At 34.9% G+C, this 15,229-nt stretch overlaps 1 protein-coding gene across 5 annotated transcripts in view; it reads left to right on the forward strand.

Annotated features, from left to right (window-relative positions):
• MIPOL1 (mirror-image polydactyly 1) overlaps nt 1–15,229 on the forward strand; it is a 343,108-nt gene that overhangs the window by 103,209 nt on the left and 224,670 nt on the right. For all 5 annotated transcript variants that reach the window (XM_013046227.2, XM_004773315.3, XM_013046226.2 and 2 more), the window contains one exon: nt 4,911–5,040. In XM_013046227.2, the coding sequence (XP_012901681.1) occupies nt 4,911–5,040 (130 nt within the window). The remainder of the gene's footprint in view (nt 1–4,910; nt 5,041–15,229) is intronic.

Genomic DNA, 15,229 nt, shown 5'->3' on the forward strand with positions numbered 1-15,229 from the left:
GTATATAGATGGTCCAAATTAATCAAAATCATCTCTTTAATATATCTAGAAATGAGCCACATGGTGAATCTGTGGATTGAGAGTGGTAATGGTAATGGTGGCATGGAACCAGTGTTTGTTGAGAATCTACTTATTTGGCCAAGAGCTTTCATATATTATCTCACTTAATTTTTCCCTAACAACCATAAATAGAGGTATCATATACATTTTATGCACCTGCTCTGAGATTAAAATAACTTAAAAATACACAAAAGCAGGTGACCTAACTTTAGTATGTTGACACTTTGGATCTGAATCAAAGCCCACATTCTTCCTAACACACAATGTTGCTTTCTCTAGGCTGTTATGAGTATCCTTCCTGGAAGAAAATTGCATACAATTATCAGGGAGGATTAAAACTCATTATTATATAGTATATCATGGGCAGAAGTTTCTTTCAAAATAGAAACTTCTATTTGATGAATTAATACATACATAGGCGCAGAATGAGTAGAGCTACAGAAAGCCACATAGTATTAATGATACTACCTTTAAAAAAAAAAAAACAACCTATGAAAATTGTGCTGGAAAGTACAGGTTCTTCTAAAAGCTATGTTCATTACAAGAATTTATTAACCTTATCTAACTGTTGATTAAAAGCTTTTGATTTTATGCAAGTGGATATCCAGTTAGTTTAGCACAGTTTTCCATAGAGTTTGTTTATCTAGTCATCTGTGGATAGAAATTTTTGTTTCTAGTTTGGGGCTAGTATAAATAAAGACACTGTGAATATCTGTGTGTCTTTGTATGGACATATGCTTTAATTTGTCTTGGATCAATACCTGTGAGTTAAATAGCTGAGTCTTTCAGTAGGTGCGTGTTTAACTTTTTGAGAAGCCGACCAACTGTGATTGCACCATCCTGTATTCCCATGGGCAGTGAATGAGGATTTCATTTGCTCTCCCTTCTTCCCAGCAGCTTTAATCATGCTTTCATTCTAGCCTTTGTAATAGGTATGTGGTAGTTATCTCGTAGTTTTAATTTACATTTCTCTAATGACTGAAGATGTTGAGCACCTTTTCTTGTGCTTATTTATCATCAATATGTCTGCTTTGATAAAGTGTCTAAGGCTTTTGCCCATTTTTAATTGGGTTTTTTTGTTGTTGTTGTTTTCTTATTACTGAGGTTTGAGAGTTTTAAAAATTATGACTGGATGCAAGTCTTTTATCAGATATATGCTTTGCAATTATCTTTTTCTTTCTGTGACTTGTTTAACTTTCTTATCCATGTTTTTTGAAGAGTGGAGATTTTTAATTGAGTTAGATTAAAGTCCAGTTTATCAATTTTTAAAAATGGGCTATGCTTTGGTACTATGGTCAAGAAAGCTTTACCTACCTAAATTCATGGTTCTCTCCCAGACTGTTTATAGTTTTAGGCTTTGTATTCGTCTTGTGGAATGAAAGGTTATTTTACCTTTAAAAATTAATAAAAATTACTAAAATAACAAACTAAGAAAAGCAAAGCCATTATAATCCCATTCAAGGCCATATACTACCTTCTTGTTTCAGCTCTTATCCTGTAAATTAGTGGGTTTTTTAAAGCTTATTTAGTGTTAGAATTACTTCATTTTTGTGCCTTTTACTGGTGATTTCCCAGTTTCAAACAGCCCCCAAGTGTAGTGCTGAAATCCTGTCTAGTGTTCCCTGTGTACAAGAAGGCTATGAGGTTGAGTTATGGAGAAAACATGTAATAGGTAAGTTTTGTTCAGGAATGAGTTATACAGTGCTCTTGGCTTTGGATTCAATGTTATTAAATCAATAGTATATGTTAAACAAGTATCTTTAAACAGAAACACATGTAAAACAGGGTTATGTATTAGTTGGCTGATTTTTGTTTTGTCATTTGTCCTAATTTTGGTGCTTGTTTGCATGCCTGGCATTTGGATACCATGATGAATTTTAACATTTTGGAAGCTATTTTGTATTCTTATAAAATATTTTTGAGCTTTCTTATCAGTTGTACTTATGTTTTTTGGAAACAGGTTTCTCCTTTTGGGTCTTGTTTTAAAGATATGCTAGATGTTACCAGAGCAGTGTTTAGGGTTAATTAATCCCCACTACTGAGGCAAGACCCTTCTGAGTACTCTATGCAGTACCTCATGAATCTTGTAATTTTCTGATCTGGCTGGTGGGAACAACATACTTTATATCTGGTTTTGTGGCACCCAGGGCACTGTTGCCTCTAATCCTCTTAGGTTTCTCTTTCCCCTGTATGGAGTAGTTTACTTACACACGTGCACACATGTTCAGCTGACTTTTTGAGGAAGACGTCTCCAAAATTTTCTTTCTTTGCCACTGTTTTTCTTCTAATAGTCTCTTGTGAATTTCAACTGCTTTGGTTTCCCCATATTATATCTCTACCCTCCAAAATTGTGGAATCAGCTGGGCTTGTCCTCGATTCTTCTTTTCCTGTGTCATATTCTGGAATTTCTTTCAGGGTATTAAGCAGGGCCAATCATAGGCTCAACTCATTTGTTTCCTCATGTCACTCACTGTTCTTTGTTTCCTTACAGTCTTGAAAGCTGTCATTCTATATATTTTGTCCATTTTTAAAAATTGTTTTGGGACACCTGGGTAGCTCAGTTGGTTAAGAGTCTGCCTTCAGCTCAGGTCGTAATCCCAGGGTCCTGGGATCAAGCCCCTGCATTGGGTTCCTGCTCATTGTGGAGTCTTCTTTTCTCTCTCTCTCTGTCCTTATCCCCAAGTGTGTGCACACGCTCTCTTTTTCTCTCTCTTTCTCAAATAAATAGGTAAAATCTTTTTAAAAAATTGATTTAAGTGGAAGGACAAATCCAGATCCTATTACTTCATCTTTTTTTTTTCAACTTTTATTATTTTATTTTATTTTTTCAGTGTTCCAAAATTCATTGTTTACGCACCATACCCAGTGCTCCATGCACTACGTGCCCTTCTCGATACCCACCACCAGGCACACCCATTCCCTTCCCCCCCTCCCCTTCAAAACTCTCTTTGTTTCTCAGAGTCCACAGTCTGTCATGGTTCGTTTCCCCCTCCGATTTCCCCCAATTCACTTTTCCTTTTTTTCTCCTAATGTCCTCCATGCTATTCCTTATGTTCCACAAGTAAGTGAAACCATGTGATAATTGACTTTCTCTGCTTGGCTTATTTCACTCCGCATAATCTCCTCTAGTCTAGGATGGCATATATATATATGATCTCCCAGAGCTCTCACCCTTTCTCACTGTGCTTCAGACACCCTGGCCTTACTGCTGTTCGTCTAATACTTTTAGGGCCTTTGTATTACTTTTTATTCTGCTTATTAGTTTACTTTCAAATACACACACACACACACACACACACACGCATGCATGTATTGAAATGTCATTTATTTAAAAAGCCCTTTTCTGGCCACCTTTCTAAATTAGTTTATTCTTTTCCCACCTTCCAAATTACTCTTTTTTTCTCTGACACACCCTCATTTTCCTTCAAAACTTTAACTTCTATCTATCTTCCTGTTTAATTTTGGCTCTGCTCTTTCTCTACTGTCAGTCTCTCTATAATAGAATGTATACATCTCCAGGAAGGTAAGGACTTTTTAGAATGTGGTAGTCCTACTGCTTTAAACTGGATAGGTGACTGACACAGGAATTTCATAAATATTTGATGAAAGAATAAATTAATGGATGAGTAAAAAAATGAATGAATATATCTCTCTTCCCTTAGGCTCACTTTCTTGGAAATGGTTTTGACTTTAGCTTTGCTGTTACATGTTCCATCTTATCTTCTACTATGGAAAATATATAGTTGACTTTCTCTCAGGGTTTCTTTTCTACCAGTTATAATTTAAATAATAGAAGAATAACTCTTGATTAGCTATGCATAATCTATGACAAATGTTAGCAAGAACATTTCAAACATCTTCCCTATTTTTGTGGTTTGACAGTGTAAATAGAGTTTGGTTCAGTGACCTAGGTATTTGAACCCCTTTTTGTCTAATGTTGCAGTGATACTTTAAAAGTTATGTTTTAGGATTTCAGGTAGAAATTATGCATGAGCAATGACAATTTCAGATAACATCAAATCTCCCTATATAGAGCTGTACAAATTTAGATGAGGTCATTTGTATTACCATCTATATAAACGATGCTCCTGGAGATGCTCAGTGCTAAAGAGGTCAGCTCTGCCCATTTCCTTTTCCTTGGTCCCATTTTCTTTCCTTTCCTTTCACTATGCTGTGGACATAACTACTGTCCCGAAGTTGATGATTATCATTGCCATATTTATTTTAGTATTTTCACTAATTGACCATAATGATAGGTAGAGTTGTTTTGCCTTGTACCTTGCAATTTTTGCCATAATTTTATTGTTGAAATATGTCCATTTGTCCATAGTTAATTAGTTTTAAATGTTGTATTCCATTTTGAATGTTTAGTAATTTATTTATTCTTGCTCCTGTTATTGGACATTTGAGCTACTTCTCAGTTTTCGCTATAATATAATGCTGCAATAAACATTTTATATACGTTTCCTTGTGCACATGTACAAGAATTTCTCTAGGCCTCATACAAAAGAGGAGATTTGCCAGGTTATAGACAAATCTTTAACTGTAATAAATATTGCCAAATGGCCCTTCAAATGGCTGTAGAAATATATATACCTATCTGCAGTGTATGCGTGAGTTTCTTTATTTCATGAGCTAATAGTATTTGTTATTATTTGGCCTTTTAATTTGTGTTTTTATGGGTATGAAATGTATCTCAATTTTGTAGTAGCTTTTAAAAATGTTTTTCCAAATATTAATTGAAACTAATTTAATTTAGTAAAATAAAAATTGTATTTGCTTTTTATTTTTACTGAAAGTATGCATTTTTAAATTTTCTCTAATTAATTATGGATTATATATTTTGGTAGCTCTGGTTGAAGAAGTGTATTTTGCACAGAAGGAACGTGATGAAGCTATTATGTCTCGACTGCGGTTAGCCAATGAGGAGAGAGATGAAGCAATTGCTCGAGCCAAACATATGGAAATGTCTCTGAAAGTGTAAGTATACATTTGAAACTATATGTGACTTTTGGAACATTTATAAGTGCATGCGTTATGTGGTGTTTACATATTAAGAAAAGTTATTGGTTGCTGCATACATGGGTAAATTCCACATTCTCACAATCATGCTGTAGTAGTTTGCATGTCAGGATAACAGTTTAAAAAAAGAGGGGAGTTCAGGGGAATACACAGCACTCTGTACAATGACTCTACTTCTTCATAGCCTACTCTTGATATCTTTACTCTACTTTCCTTAGAGATGCCTCTTTTCTTCCCTCTCTTATTCTCACTTTCTTGATTTATTTAAACTATGTGGGTTCTACCATTGCTCTCTGCATAATATGCTCATTCCTATTTGTTACTACTTTTTACTTTTATTAGGTGTATCATAAACTCTAATGATACTTGAAATAGTGTAGAGCCCGAGAATCTACATTTTTACCAAGCAACCTAGGTGATTCTGACTTAGGTAAATAATGGACCACACTTAGATAAATAATGCTCTAGAAATTCTCAAATTTTAGTATGGCTTCAAGCAGTTGGGAAATCTTGTTAAAATGTTCGTTCTTATTTAGTAAGTATGGTGTGGAGCTTAAGATTCTCTTTTTCTTCAAGCTCCCTGATAATGTAAATGATGCTAGTTGAAGGAGTCAGATTTAGGTCAAGACTCAAGAGCATCTAGAAATATACTACTTGTAAGATAGGTACAATATAGTAATGTAATATTTTATGATGATCCATCAATATATTTATTGAGTGTTTGCTCTGCCCAACATTGTTCTAGGCTCTTTGGGGGATTATAGTAAAGTACTAATTAAAACATTGCTCATTAGGGAGACAAAAAGTCATTAAATAATTAACATGACAGTGTTCAAGTTGTGATTAGGTAATGTGGTTTGTTTTTTGTTTAGATTAATGGCTTCTTTTTTTTTTTTTTTTTTTGAAGACTGATACTCATTATAAAGCATTAAACTCATCGAATAATAGAAACAAAGAAAGCAAAAAAATTTACGTGAATTCTCCAGTACCTACTACCAAATAACTATCTTTATCAATAGAAAAACATTATTCCAAACATTTTTTTTGCTTATATAGTTAAATACTATTATCTACCAGAATGGATGGTTGGTGGTTGAATGGATGTAGACATAGAACTAATTTGATAAAAATCATATAATTTTCTACATGCTGTTTTATTTGAGAGGCAATATCATGTAGAGGTTAACAGCACAGAATCCAGATCCAAACATCTGTATTTGAATCTTGACTTTGTTGCTTCCTAGCTGTGTAGCTGTGGACAAATTACTCAGAGTCCCTGGGACTCAATTTTTTGCCTACAAAATGGGTAAATAGTGCCTGCTTTGTATAAGTTATGAGGACTAAATGATTTAATAAATATTGAAAAGTACCTGGTTCATAGCTGGTGCTGTGTGTTAACTTGAATTTGGGAGTAATAATTGAAGTGAAACTAAGAAATTTTTGAACTTTATGCAAAGTTTTCTTATAGTAAACTGTATTAATTCCCCAAAGATCCTTCAGAATTTAAGAAAAGAGACTGAAAAACAGTAAGGTGTTGGAATCATTAGTTCTTTTCAGTTTTCTGAATCATGCAGTGTTTCAGTTAAACAGTATCATATAACTTTCACCTATGAAATAACCTTTAAACTCCTTTTTTTCTTATAAGTTTTAGTTTTAAAATCTTTGTAGAAATTATATTGGGTTCTATAGCCAAAATATCACCCTGATGTTTATTTTGATTTTGTATTTAAAATGGTTGAATGGTTATTATCTGCAACTTTTTTTATACATGAAATTTTATACCTGATTTCTTTTTTTTTTTTTTTGAAGATTTTATTTATTTATTTGACAGACAGAAATCACAAGTAGGCAGAGAGGCAGGTAGAGAGAGAGGAGGAAGCAGGCTCCCTGCTGAGCAGAGAGCCCTGTGTGGGGCTCTATCCTAGGACCCTGAGATCATGACCCGAGCCGAAGGCAGAGGCTTTAACCCACTGAGCCATGTAGGCGCCCCTATACCTGATTTCTTTATTCTGGGAAATCCCTGGATAACTGAATTTCATTTTCAGTTTTTTGAGGAAAGGCTAATAAATATTTTATTCTCAGATTTAGCATGCTTCAAACTGGCTTTGTGTTATTCCTATATTCAAGTTGGTTATGAATAAAGTTATTGAGTTAAGTATTTTGTTCAAAACATTGTAAAAATGGGGGCGCCTGGGTGGCTCAGTGGGTTAAGCCGCTGCCTTCGGCTCAGGTCATGATCTCGGGGTCCTGGGATCGAGTCCCGCATCGGGCTCTCTGCTCAGCAGGGAGCCTGCTTCCTCCTCTCTCTCTGCCTGCCTCTCTGCCTACTTGTAATCTCTGTCTGTCCAATAAATAAATAAAATCTTAAAAAAAATATTTTAAAAATGTTACCTTATTTTTTGAGATTGAGTTTGGCTAAAAAGAAGTCAGGTCACAGGTTTTTTTCCCTTATCGGGACTTGTTTTGGTTTTTGGTGTTTGATTATTTTCTGCCTGGATACCTGAAGGATTCTTTGTTTTTGAAGTAGAAGAACTTAATCATGGTATTCGTTTTGCTTTGTCTTTCATAACATATTTGGAACCCACAGCATGCCTCTCCTAGGGCTATATGCTTCTTTTAGTTATGGAAATTTTAGATTTGTGAAGTTTGTATTCTATTTGTTAGGTTGTTTTAGAGACTCTAGTTATTTGTATATTGGGGCACTTTTGTCTTTATATATTATCTGTTCAATAATTATTTGAATCCCTCTCTTTTCCTCTGCATTTACTGTGATCATCTCTAGCCTTTTCTTTATACTAGTAATTCCAATTGTCACTATTCCTGTCCCTATTTTTTCTAGTTCATTTATTAAATTTTTATATATTCATTTGTTTATGGTTCTCAGCACATTCCCTTAAGTTTTCAACATCCCATTTCATTCACTTTTTTGTTTGGCATCTTCTCTTGGAACTTTCCTTTCTTGAATTCATGTTCTTATTATGTTCTTCTAAGATACCAACCGCTGATTGGAAATTTTTCTTCTTTCCTTTGGTTTATATTATTTTTTATATTTATCATGTGTTTGTAGTGTATTCATAATTTCCATGTCACTTCTCTTCATCTTGCTCATAATGTAAATTGTCAAGAACTTTTCTTTGTTCTGATATAGTGCAAGTGAGATTTCCTCGATAAACGTTTCATATTATTTGAAACCTATTTACCTTCTCCTCAGAGCTACAGTTTCTTGGCAAGGCATTGCTTTTGGTCACCTTTCTGTACAGTCCTTGTGGCAATGGGCTGGGTTGGTTGGAGGATGTGTGGAGAGCATGGGAAACTCTCCCTTAGGCTATATACCCCTTTTGTTGCAAGTTCTGCACTGCCTGAGAGGTTTTGTGAGGTGTCTTGGAGTGGACCACGGGCTCACTCTACCTGTTCTTGTGTATATCTAGGTTCTGTGGAGTATTACTTTAGGGCTTTTATTTGTTCCACTGGTGTAGTGGAAAATGGTCCACTCTGATGCTTCTTCCTTCTTTGTAAAGAGTCTTCTGTAATACAGGATTCTTCTGTTCAGGAAGGATTTTACTTTTCTCTGGGCAATCTATGCATATTCAACTCATTGGTCTCTCAGGTTATTTCTAAGCTGTGTGGTATTAGTGAAAAATTCTCAGGATTTGGTGAACTCATTGTCTTTTCTCCATACCTGTTTTTAGGTATAAAAGGGGAGGTTTGGTGAACTTGGCCCAAATCATCATTTCTCTATCCTACTTTTAAGAATTACCATGTGATGTCTTACTTCCTTTACTGTTTGACTAATTTTTTACCTTCTGTTCATGTGGCAGATTTCTGTGTTCAGATTTCACTCCACAGTCTTTACTTAGACTTCCTTTTTTTCCCCCAATAAACTTTTATTTTAGAATACTTTTAGATTTACAGAAAATTTGCAAAGATAGTACAGGGGAGTTTCCATACAACCACTCTCCAGTTTTCCTTTTTGTTAATGGCTTACATTATCATGGTTACATATGTCACAGGGGAGAAAGCACAGTGGTACATAATTAGTAACTAAGCTCTACACTTTCTTTAGATTTCACTAATTTTTCTCATGTCCTTTTTATGTCTAAGATCCCATCCAGGATCCCATATTAACTTGGTTGCTATGTCTCCTTTGCCTAGTCTAGTCATATTTTCTCAGATTTCCCTCGTTTTGGATGACTTGGACAGTTTTCAGGATTATTAGTCAGGCATTTGATGGAATATTATTCAATTTGGGTTTTTAGGAATTTTTTTCACGTGGTTAGACTGAAGTATGGGTTTTGGGGAGACCAAGAGTACAGGACTAAAGTGCCATTCTCATCATATTATTTCAACATTATGCTATCAACATGATTTAACATCAGTGATGTTAATCTTGGTCACCTAGCCAAGGTAGTGCTTGCCATGTTTCTCCATGTTACTTACCAACATTCCCCTTTCATATTCTTTGAAATATGAAAGATTTCAGATTACTTAATTGCAGATTACTTAAGTGCAGCCCGTACTCTGAGGTGGGGATAAAGGGTGTGGATTGAGATGTTAATTGAGCTCTACTTCCCTCACGGAAAATATCTACACAAATTATTTATAATTCTTCAGTACAAGAGATTTGTCTCTTCTCCTTCATTTATTTATTTTTTTGTTTGTTTGTATTAGTATAGACTTCATGGGTACTCATTTAATACTTTGGATTATAATCTAATACTGTGTTGTTTATTTTGTCGCTTGAAGTATTGCAGCTTGGCCATTGGAAGCTCTTCTGGTTGACCTCCATATCCCTTTGACACATTCCCCATCCTTTTGATTTTTAAACACTTACTTCTCTGGCACCACAGAATGCCCCTGGGGTCATGTCTTATAGGGATGTGTAGGGATGTATAGGGATGTACCTTATCCATAAACTCAGCCATTCCTCAAAAGGCTGTGATTCCTTTTATTGGAAAATGGTATTAGAAACCAAGATTGGGATGCTAGGTGTGCTCATTGTTACTTGGTGTGACTACTTTTAGTCCCAATCAGTGGAAAGAGCTACAAAATTTATATATATGTATACTAATTGATATACATGCACATATATGAAATATTTATCTATGTATCTATCTGGATCTTTATTAAGCTAAATTTGAGTTTATACTTATTTCTCTGACTAATCCAGTGCTACATAGTTCATTTTGGCTTTCTCCTTTTTCTTATGCATAATTTCCTCCAACAATAAGAAACCTGGTTTCCATCTCCACCATCCATCATTTCCTTATTTCTTCGACCCCAATATACGTTATAACTCTTTCAGAATCATTAACGTATACCCCCATGAGAAACAACTTCTCTTACTAGAGTACACTATTCATATATAGTTCCTTTTGTCTTTAATCTTACAGTTTCCAAAGTACCACTTTCCAAAGTTACTTAGAATGGCTCTTCTTTTTTCCTTCCAATCCTTCAGTGAAGTTATGTAATATAGTTTGTAATAAACTCGGGCACTTTTTCATAGTCTTCATACTATCCTACGATCCTCTCACCTCCTGGTGATTCTTTTCTTTTTTCTAATTTTTGATGATTTGAATAAAGTTGCTATAAGTATTTGCATACAGGTTTTGTGTGGACATATGCTTTCAAATCAGTTGGCTAAACCTAGTAACATAATTTCTGGGGCCTCTATTTAATCTATGTTAACTTTAGAAGAGACTGCCACAATATCTTCCAGAGTAGCTATACTACACTATTTTGTGTTCCCATCAACAGTGAATGCTTTTGTTCTCTTAACGATGTGTTTAGCAGAACCTAAGTTTTAAATATTGACGAAATTCAGTTTATTGATTTTTTTTCTTTTATGTATTGTACTTTTGTATTGAATCTAAAACTCATTGCTATATATAAGGTTATACAGGCTTTTTGAAATCCTTCTATAGCTTATAAGTTTCATGTTTTACATTTAGATCTGTGATTTATTTTGAGTTAATTTTTGTGTAAGGTAGATGGTACTTGTTTTTTGTATATGGACATTCATTTATTCCAGTACCATTTGTTGGAAAGGCCATCATTTCTCTATTACGTTTCCTTGCACCTTTTTCAAACTCAGTTGACTATATTTGTATGGATTAATTTCTGGACTTTATTTTCTCTTCCATTGATCTGTGCATCTGTTCCTTTGCCAATACTAATGGTATTGATTATTGAATCTTTATAGTGTCTGAAATCGGATAATGTTGAGCCATCTAATTTTGCTCTTTTATTACAGAATTGTTTTGGCTATTCTAGTACCTTTACTTTTCCATATGCCTTTGATTTTTTTTATTTTTTTTTAGATTTATTTATTTATTTATTTGACAGAGAGAGAAAGAGAGAGAGAGATCACAAGTATGCAGAGAGGCAGGCAAAGAGAGAGAGAGAGAGAGAAGAAGCAGTCTCCCTGCCAAGCAGAAAGCCCGGATTCAGAACTCGATCCCAGGACCCGGAGACCATGACCTGAGCCAAAGGCAGAGGCTTAACCCACTGAACCACCCAGGCGTCCCTCCATATGCCTTTTAAAATCAGTTTATTTATATCTACAAAAACACTTGCTGGGGTCAAATGTTTTTATTTATTTACTTTTTAAAGATTTTATTTATTTGACAGAGCACAAGCGGGGGAAGTGGCAGGCAGAGAGAAGGATCATGATCTGAGCCAAAGACAGATGCTTTACTGACTGAGCCACCCAGGAGCCTGGGGCCAAATGTTTTTAAACTTAACTTTAAAAAGTAGACGCCTTTTTTATTTCAGTACTTTCAGTACTTCAGTACTTTCATTATATCTTTACGACTCTTCTTTGGGAATTTGGAAATTTGGAAGTACTATTACATTCAGTTTATCACCTGCTGCACAGTGCTGTATTTACATGTAATTCATGACTATGAATCTTGTTACCTCGGTTGATTACCAATTTTTTAAAAGATTTTATTTATTAATTTGAGAGAGGGAGGGAGAGAAAGCATGAGAGGGAGAGAGGAGCAGGGGCAAAGGGAGAAGCGGACTCCCTGTTCAGCTTCTATCCCAGGACTCTGGGATCATGACCTGAGCTGAAGGCAGATGGTTAACTGACTGAGCCACTCAGGCACCCCCATTACCAATTTTATTCATGAAATTTGCTTCTAAATAGATTTTGTTTCTTTCAGAAATCAAAATCACATCCCAAAGATAACAAATCAGCTTTTTATACAATGTCAACTCCTCAAGGGGATGATGTTTATACTTTATAGGTGAAAAAACTTTGAGTGGTTGACCACTTGCCCAAGGAGTCAAAGTCAATTACACATTGTAGGACTTATCTATCTCAGACTTGCATAGGTGACTCAAACTTACCAAATGGAAATATTAATTCATTTTTAAAAACCTTATTTTGCCTTGATCCCTTGTCCCAACCATCTGCCCACGTACCCAAATCAAAACTTTTTCCTTAGAGCCTCTACTGATTTAGTCTCTTAGTTTTATTCATTCTCTCTTTAATCGATGGCTCAATTTAATTTGAATCTCTCTTTCTATTTTTCTATTTTTTTAACCTTCAATTGTCTACTTTAATTTGTGCATACATTTGTTTCCAGTTTTTATTATAATATGTTAAAATTAAGGTTCCCCAAGGCAGACCCTTTATCATTTGTTCTTTGTAGCATTTGTATTAAGGGAGAAGTGGGAAAGGGAGAAAAGAAAAACACTCAATCCCAAGCCTTTTCTTTTAGTTTATTTAATCCATTCAATAAATATTTATTGAGGGGCACCTTGGTGGCTCAGTGGGTTAAAGCCTCTGTCTTCGGCTCAGGTCATGATCCCAGGGTCCTAGAATCGAGCCCCACATCGGGCTTTCATGCTTAGCAGGGAGCCTGCTTCCCCCTTTCTCTGCCTGCCTCTCTGCCTACTTGTGATCTCTGTCTGTCAAATAAATAAAATCTTTTTAAAAAAAATTATTGACTGTGTACTGTCAGGTTACTCAGAATGCAGCATTATGATCCTAGTATACTTGAGAAGACAGACATTAAAGAAATAACTGCATAAATTCTTAAAATAATATTAATTGATGTGAATAATTAATGTTTCTTTGGAACATGTTGTAGTCCACTCCTACAGTTTTATAGTCTAGGGGTGCGGATTGGGGAGATCAGGAAAAATACATAGGAGGGAAGAACAACAGCTTGTTATGTCTGCATATGTCAGCATAGTTGTTGTTTTTTTTTAAAGATTTTATTTATTTATTTGACAGACAGAGACCACAAGTAGACAGAGAGGCAGGCAGAGAGAGAGGAGGAAGCAGGCTCCCTGCTGAGCAGAGAGCCCGACTTGGGGCTTGATCCCACTGGGATCATGACCTGAGCCGAAGGCAGAGGCTTTAACCCACTGAGCCACCCAGGCGCCCCTGTCAGCATAGTTTTAAATGTCACTGTGGAAGCTCCGTTCTACTCAGTTGGCATCTGTAGGTTCTGAACTTTTAGTAGTGCATTTTAGGTGAATTCCTTAAGGTAGAACCAATTGAGCTTTGCTTGACTGAAAAGCATATTTGGAGGCACTAGGTTATAAGTTGAAATAATACACATTATTTCCTGTCTCTTTTTGTCTTAATTCCTTATTTCTTGCTTCCTATAATCTTCAAGTTCTTTCTGTCATTTTCTTTTCATCTTTGCCAGTTCTGATCTACTTCTGTCTTTTTGTGATGTCTGTTTTTTCTTCTATTCTGCCATGTCTGCCTTCCCCTACCCCTTGAATCTTCAGTGCTTTTTTTCTTTTCACTTTTAGCCAAAGCTAGGAAAAAAGTAAAAAGGATTCAAGTTAAAATGACTAAAATTTACTTACTAATACAGATACATTTGTGTATGTATATTCCGGCTTTTGAGGTCATGTGATACTCAGTGTCTTCAGTTTTTCTTTTTAACATATTAAGGTGATACTGTGTAAAAATGAAAGAGAATAAAAATAAACAATTCAGAGTTTTTTGATTAGGGTGATCACTAGTTCCTTTTATCATTTGAGGTCAAAGTTTAACTTCTTCCCATTGAACAAGGTGAATGACTATAGGTTCAGAAAGGAAAGACACGATATCGACTGATCTAGGGATAAATCAAGAAATGTGACATTTCATGCATGGGTCTTCTCACTTAGCGTGCAGGGGTGTCAGTCAGAATATGCAAGGTATAGGAAATCAATTGAAACTTGAGCCCATGGACATTTACTTCAGCAAAATTCTTACTCATTATCATGACTATGTCTGGTTAGACTGTTAAAGGCATAATTTAGTTTCCAAAAGGATGATATTCTTTTGTATAATTGCAAATTTCCATTTAATGATATATAATTTATAGCTTGTTAGCTGTATTACATATAACATCAACTATTACTTTAAGTCTTTATTAAGCCAGTTACACATGCTGTTAATAAACCTTAAACCTCCAACAAGTCATTTTATATAGAAAATAGAAAACCTGGTAAACTGTTTCAAATTATCTTCTTTTTTCTAAAAGTAGGATTTTGTCTAATTTTTATGTTTTCTTAAGTAATATAGTAGGTGATGTACTAGTAAGACTGAATTTCATTTTCTAAAATCCAAATTTTTAGGTGATTAGTCTTTAACTGGGTATTGAGTGATCCAACTCAGAAAAATATGTCACAGTTGGCACTTAAACAGTGTTTTAACATCAAAGATCTCGTCCCATTTTCCAGTGCTCTATATCAGGGATGTGCAAAGTAAAGACCTGTGGTGGACATCCATCCTTCCTGTTGTTTTTGTGAATAAAGTTTTATGGTAGCACAGCCACACCTGTTCATTTACATATTATCTTTGGATGCTTTTGTACTACAAAGGCAGCATTTAGTAGCTGCAACAGAGAACATACAGCAAAGTCTAAAATATTATATGACTGTTTACAGAAAGTTTGCTGATCTCTCCTGCAAATAATCTGGTTGAGACTAAATTATGATGCAGTTAATCTTTGATATCCATGACAAGTACTTCCTGAAGCTTTTAAAGAAATACAAATAGAAAAATATAAATATTAGCCTTTTCTCTTCCCAGACTCATGTTTATATTGAAAGTTACTTGTTTGTATGAATTTTTCGTATCTCAGATTAACCATTTGCTCATTTTCATTAAAGTTTTGGTTTTCTCTTAATGACC

Source organism: Mustela putorius, unplaced genomic scaffold, assembly GCF_011764305.1.
Source record: "Mustela putorius furo isolate JIRA1106 unplaced genomic scaffold, ASM1176430v1.1 tig00003898_pilon_pilon_pilon, whole genome shotgun sequence".
NCBI classification, from domain to species: domain Eukaryota; kingdom Metazoa; phylum Chordata; class Mammalia; order Carnivora; family Mustelidae; genus Mustela; species Mustela putorius.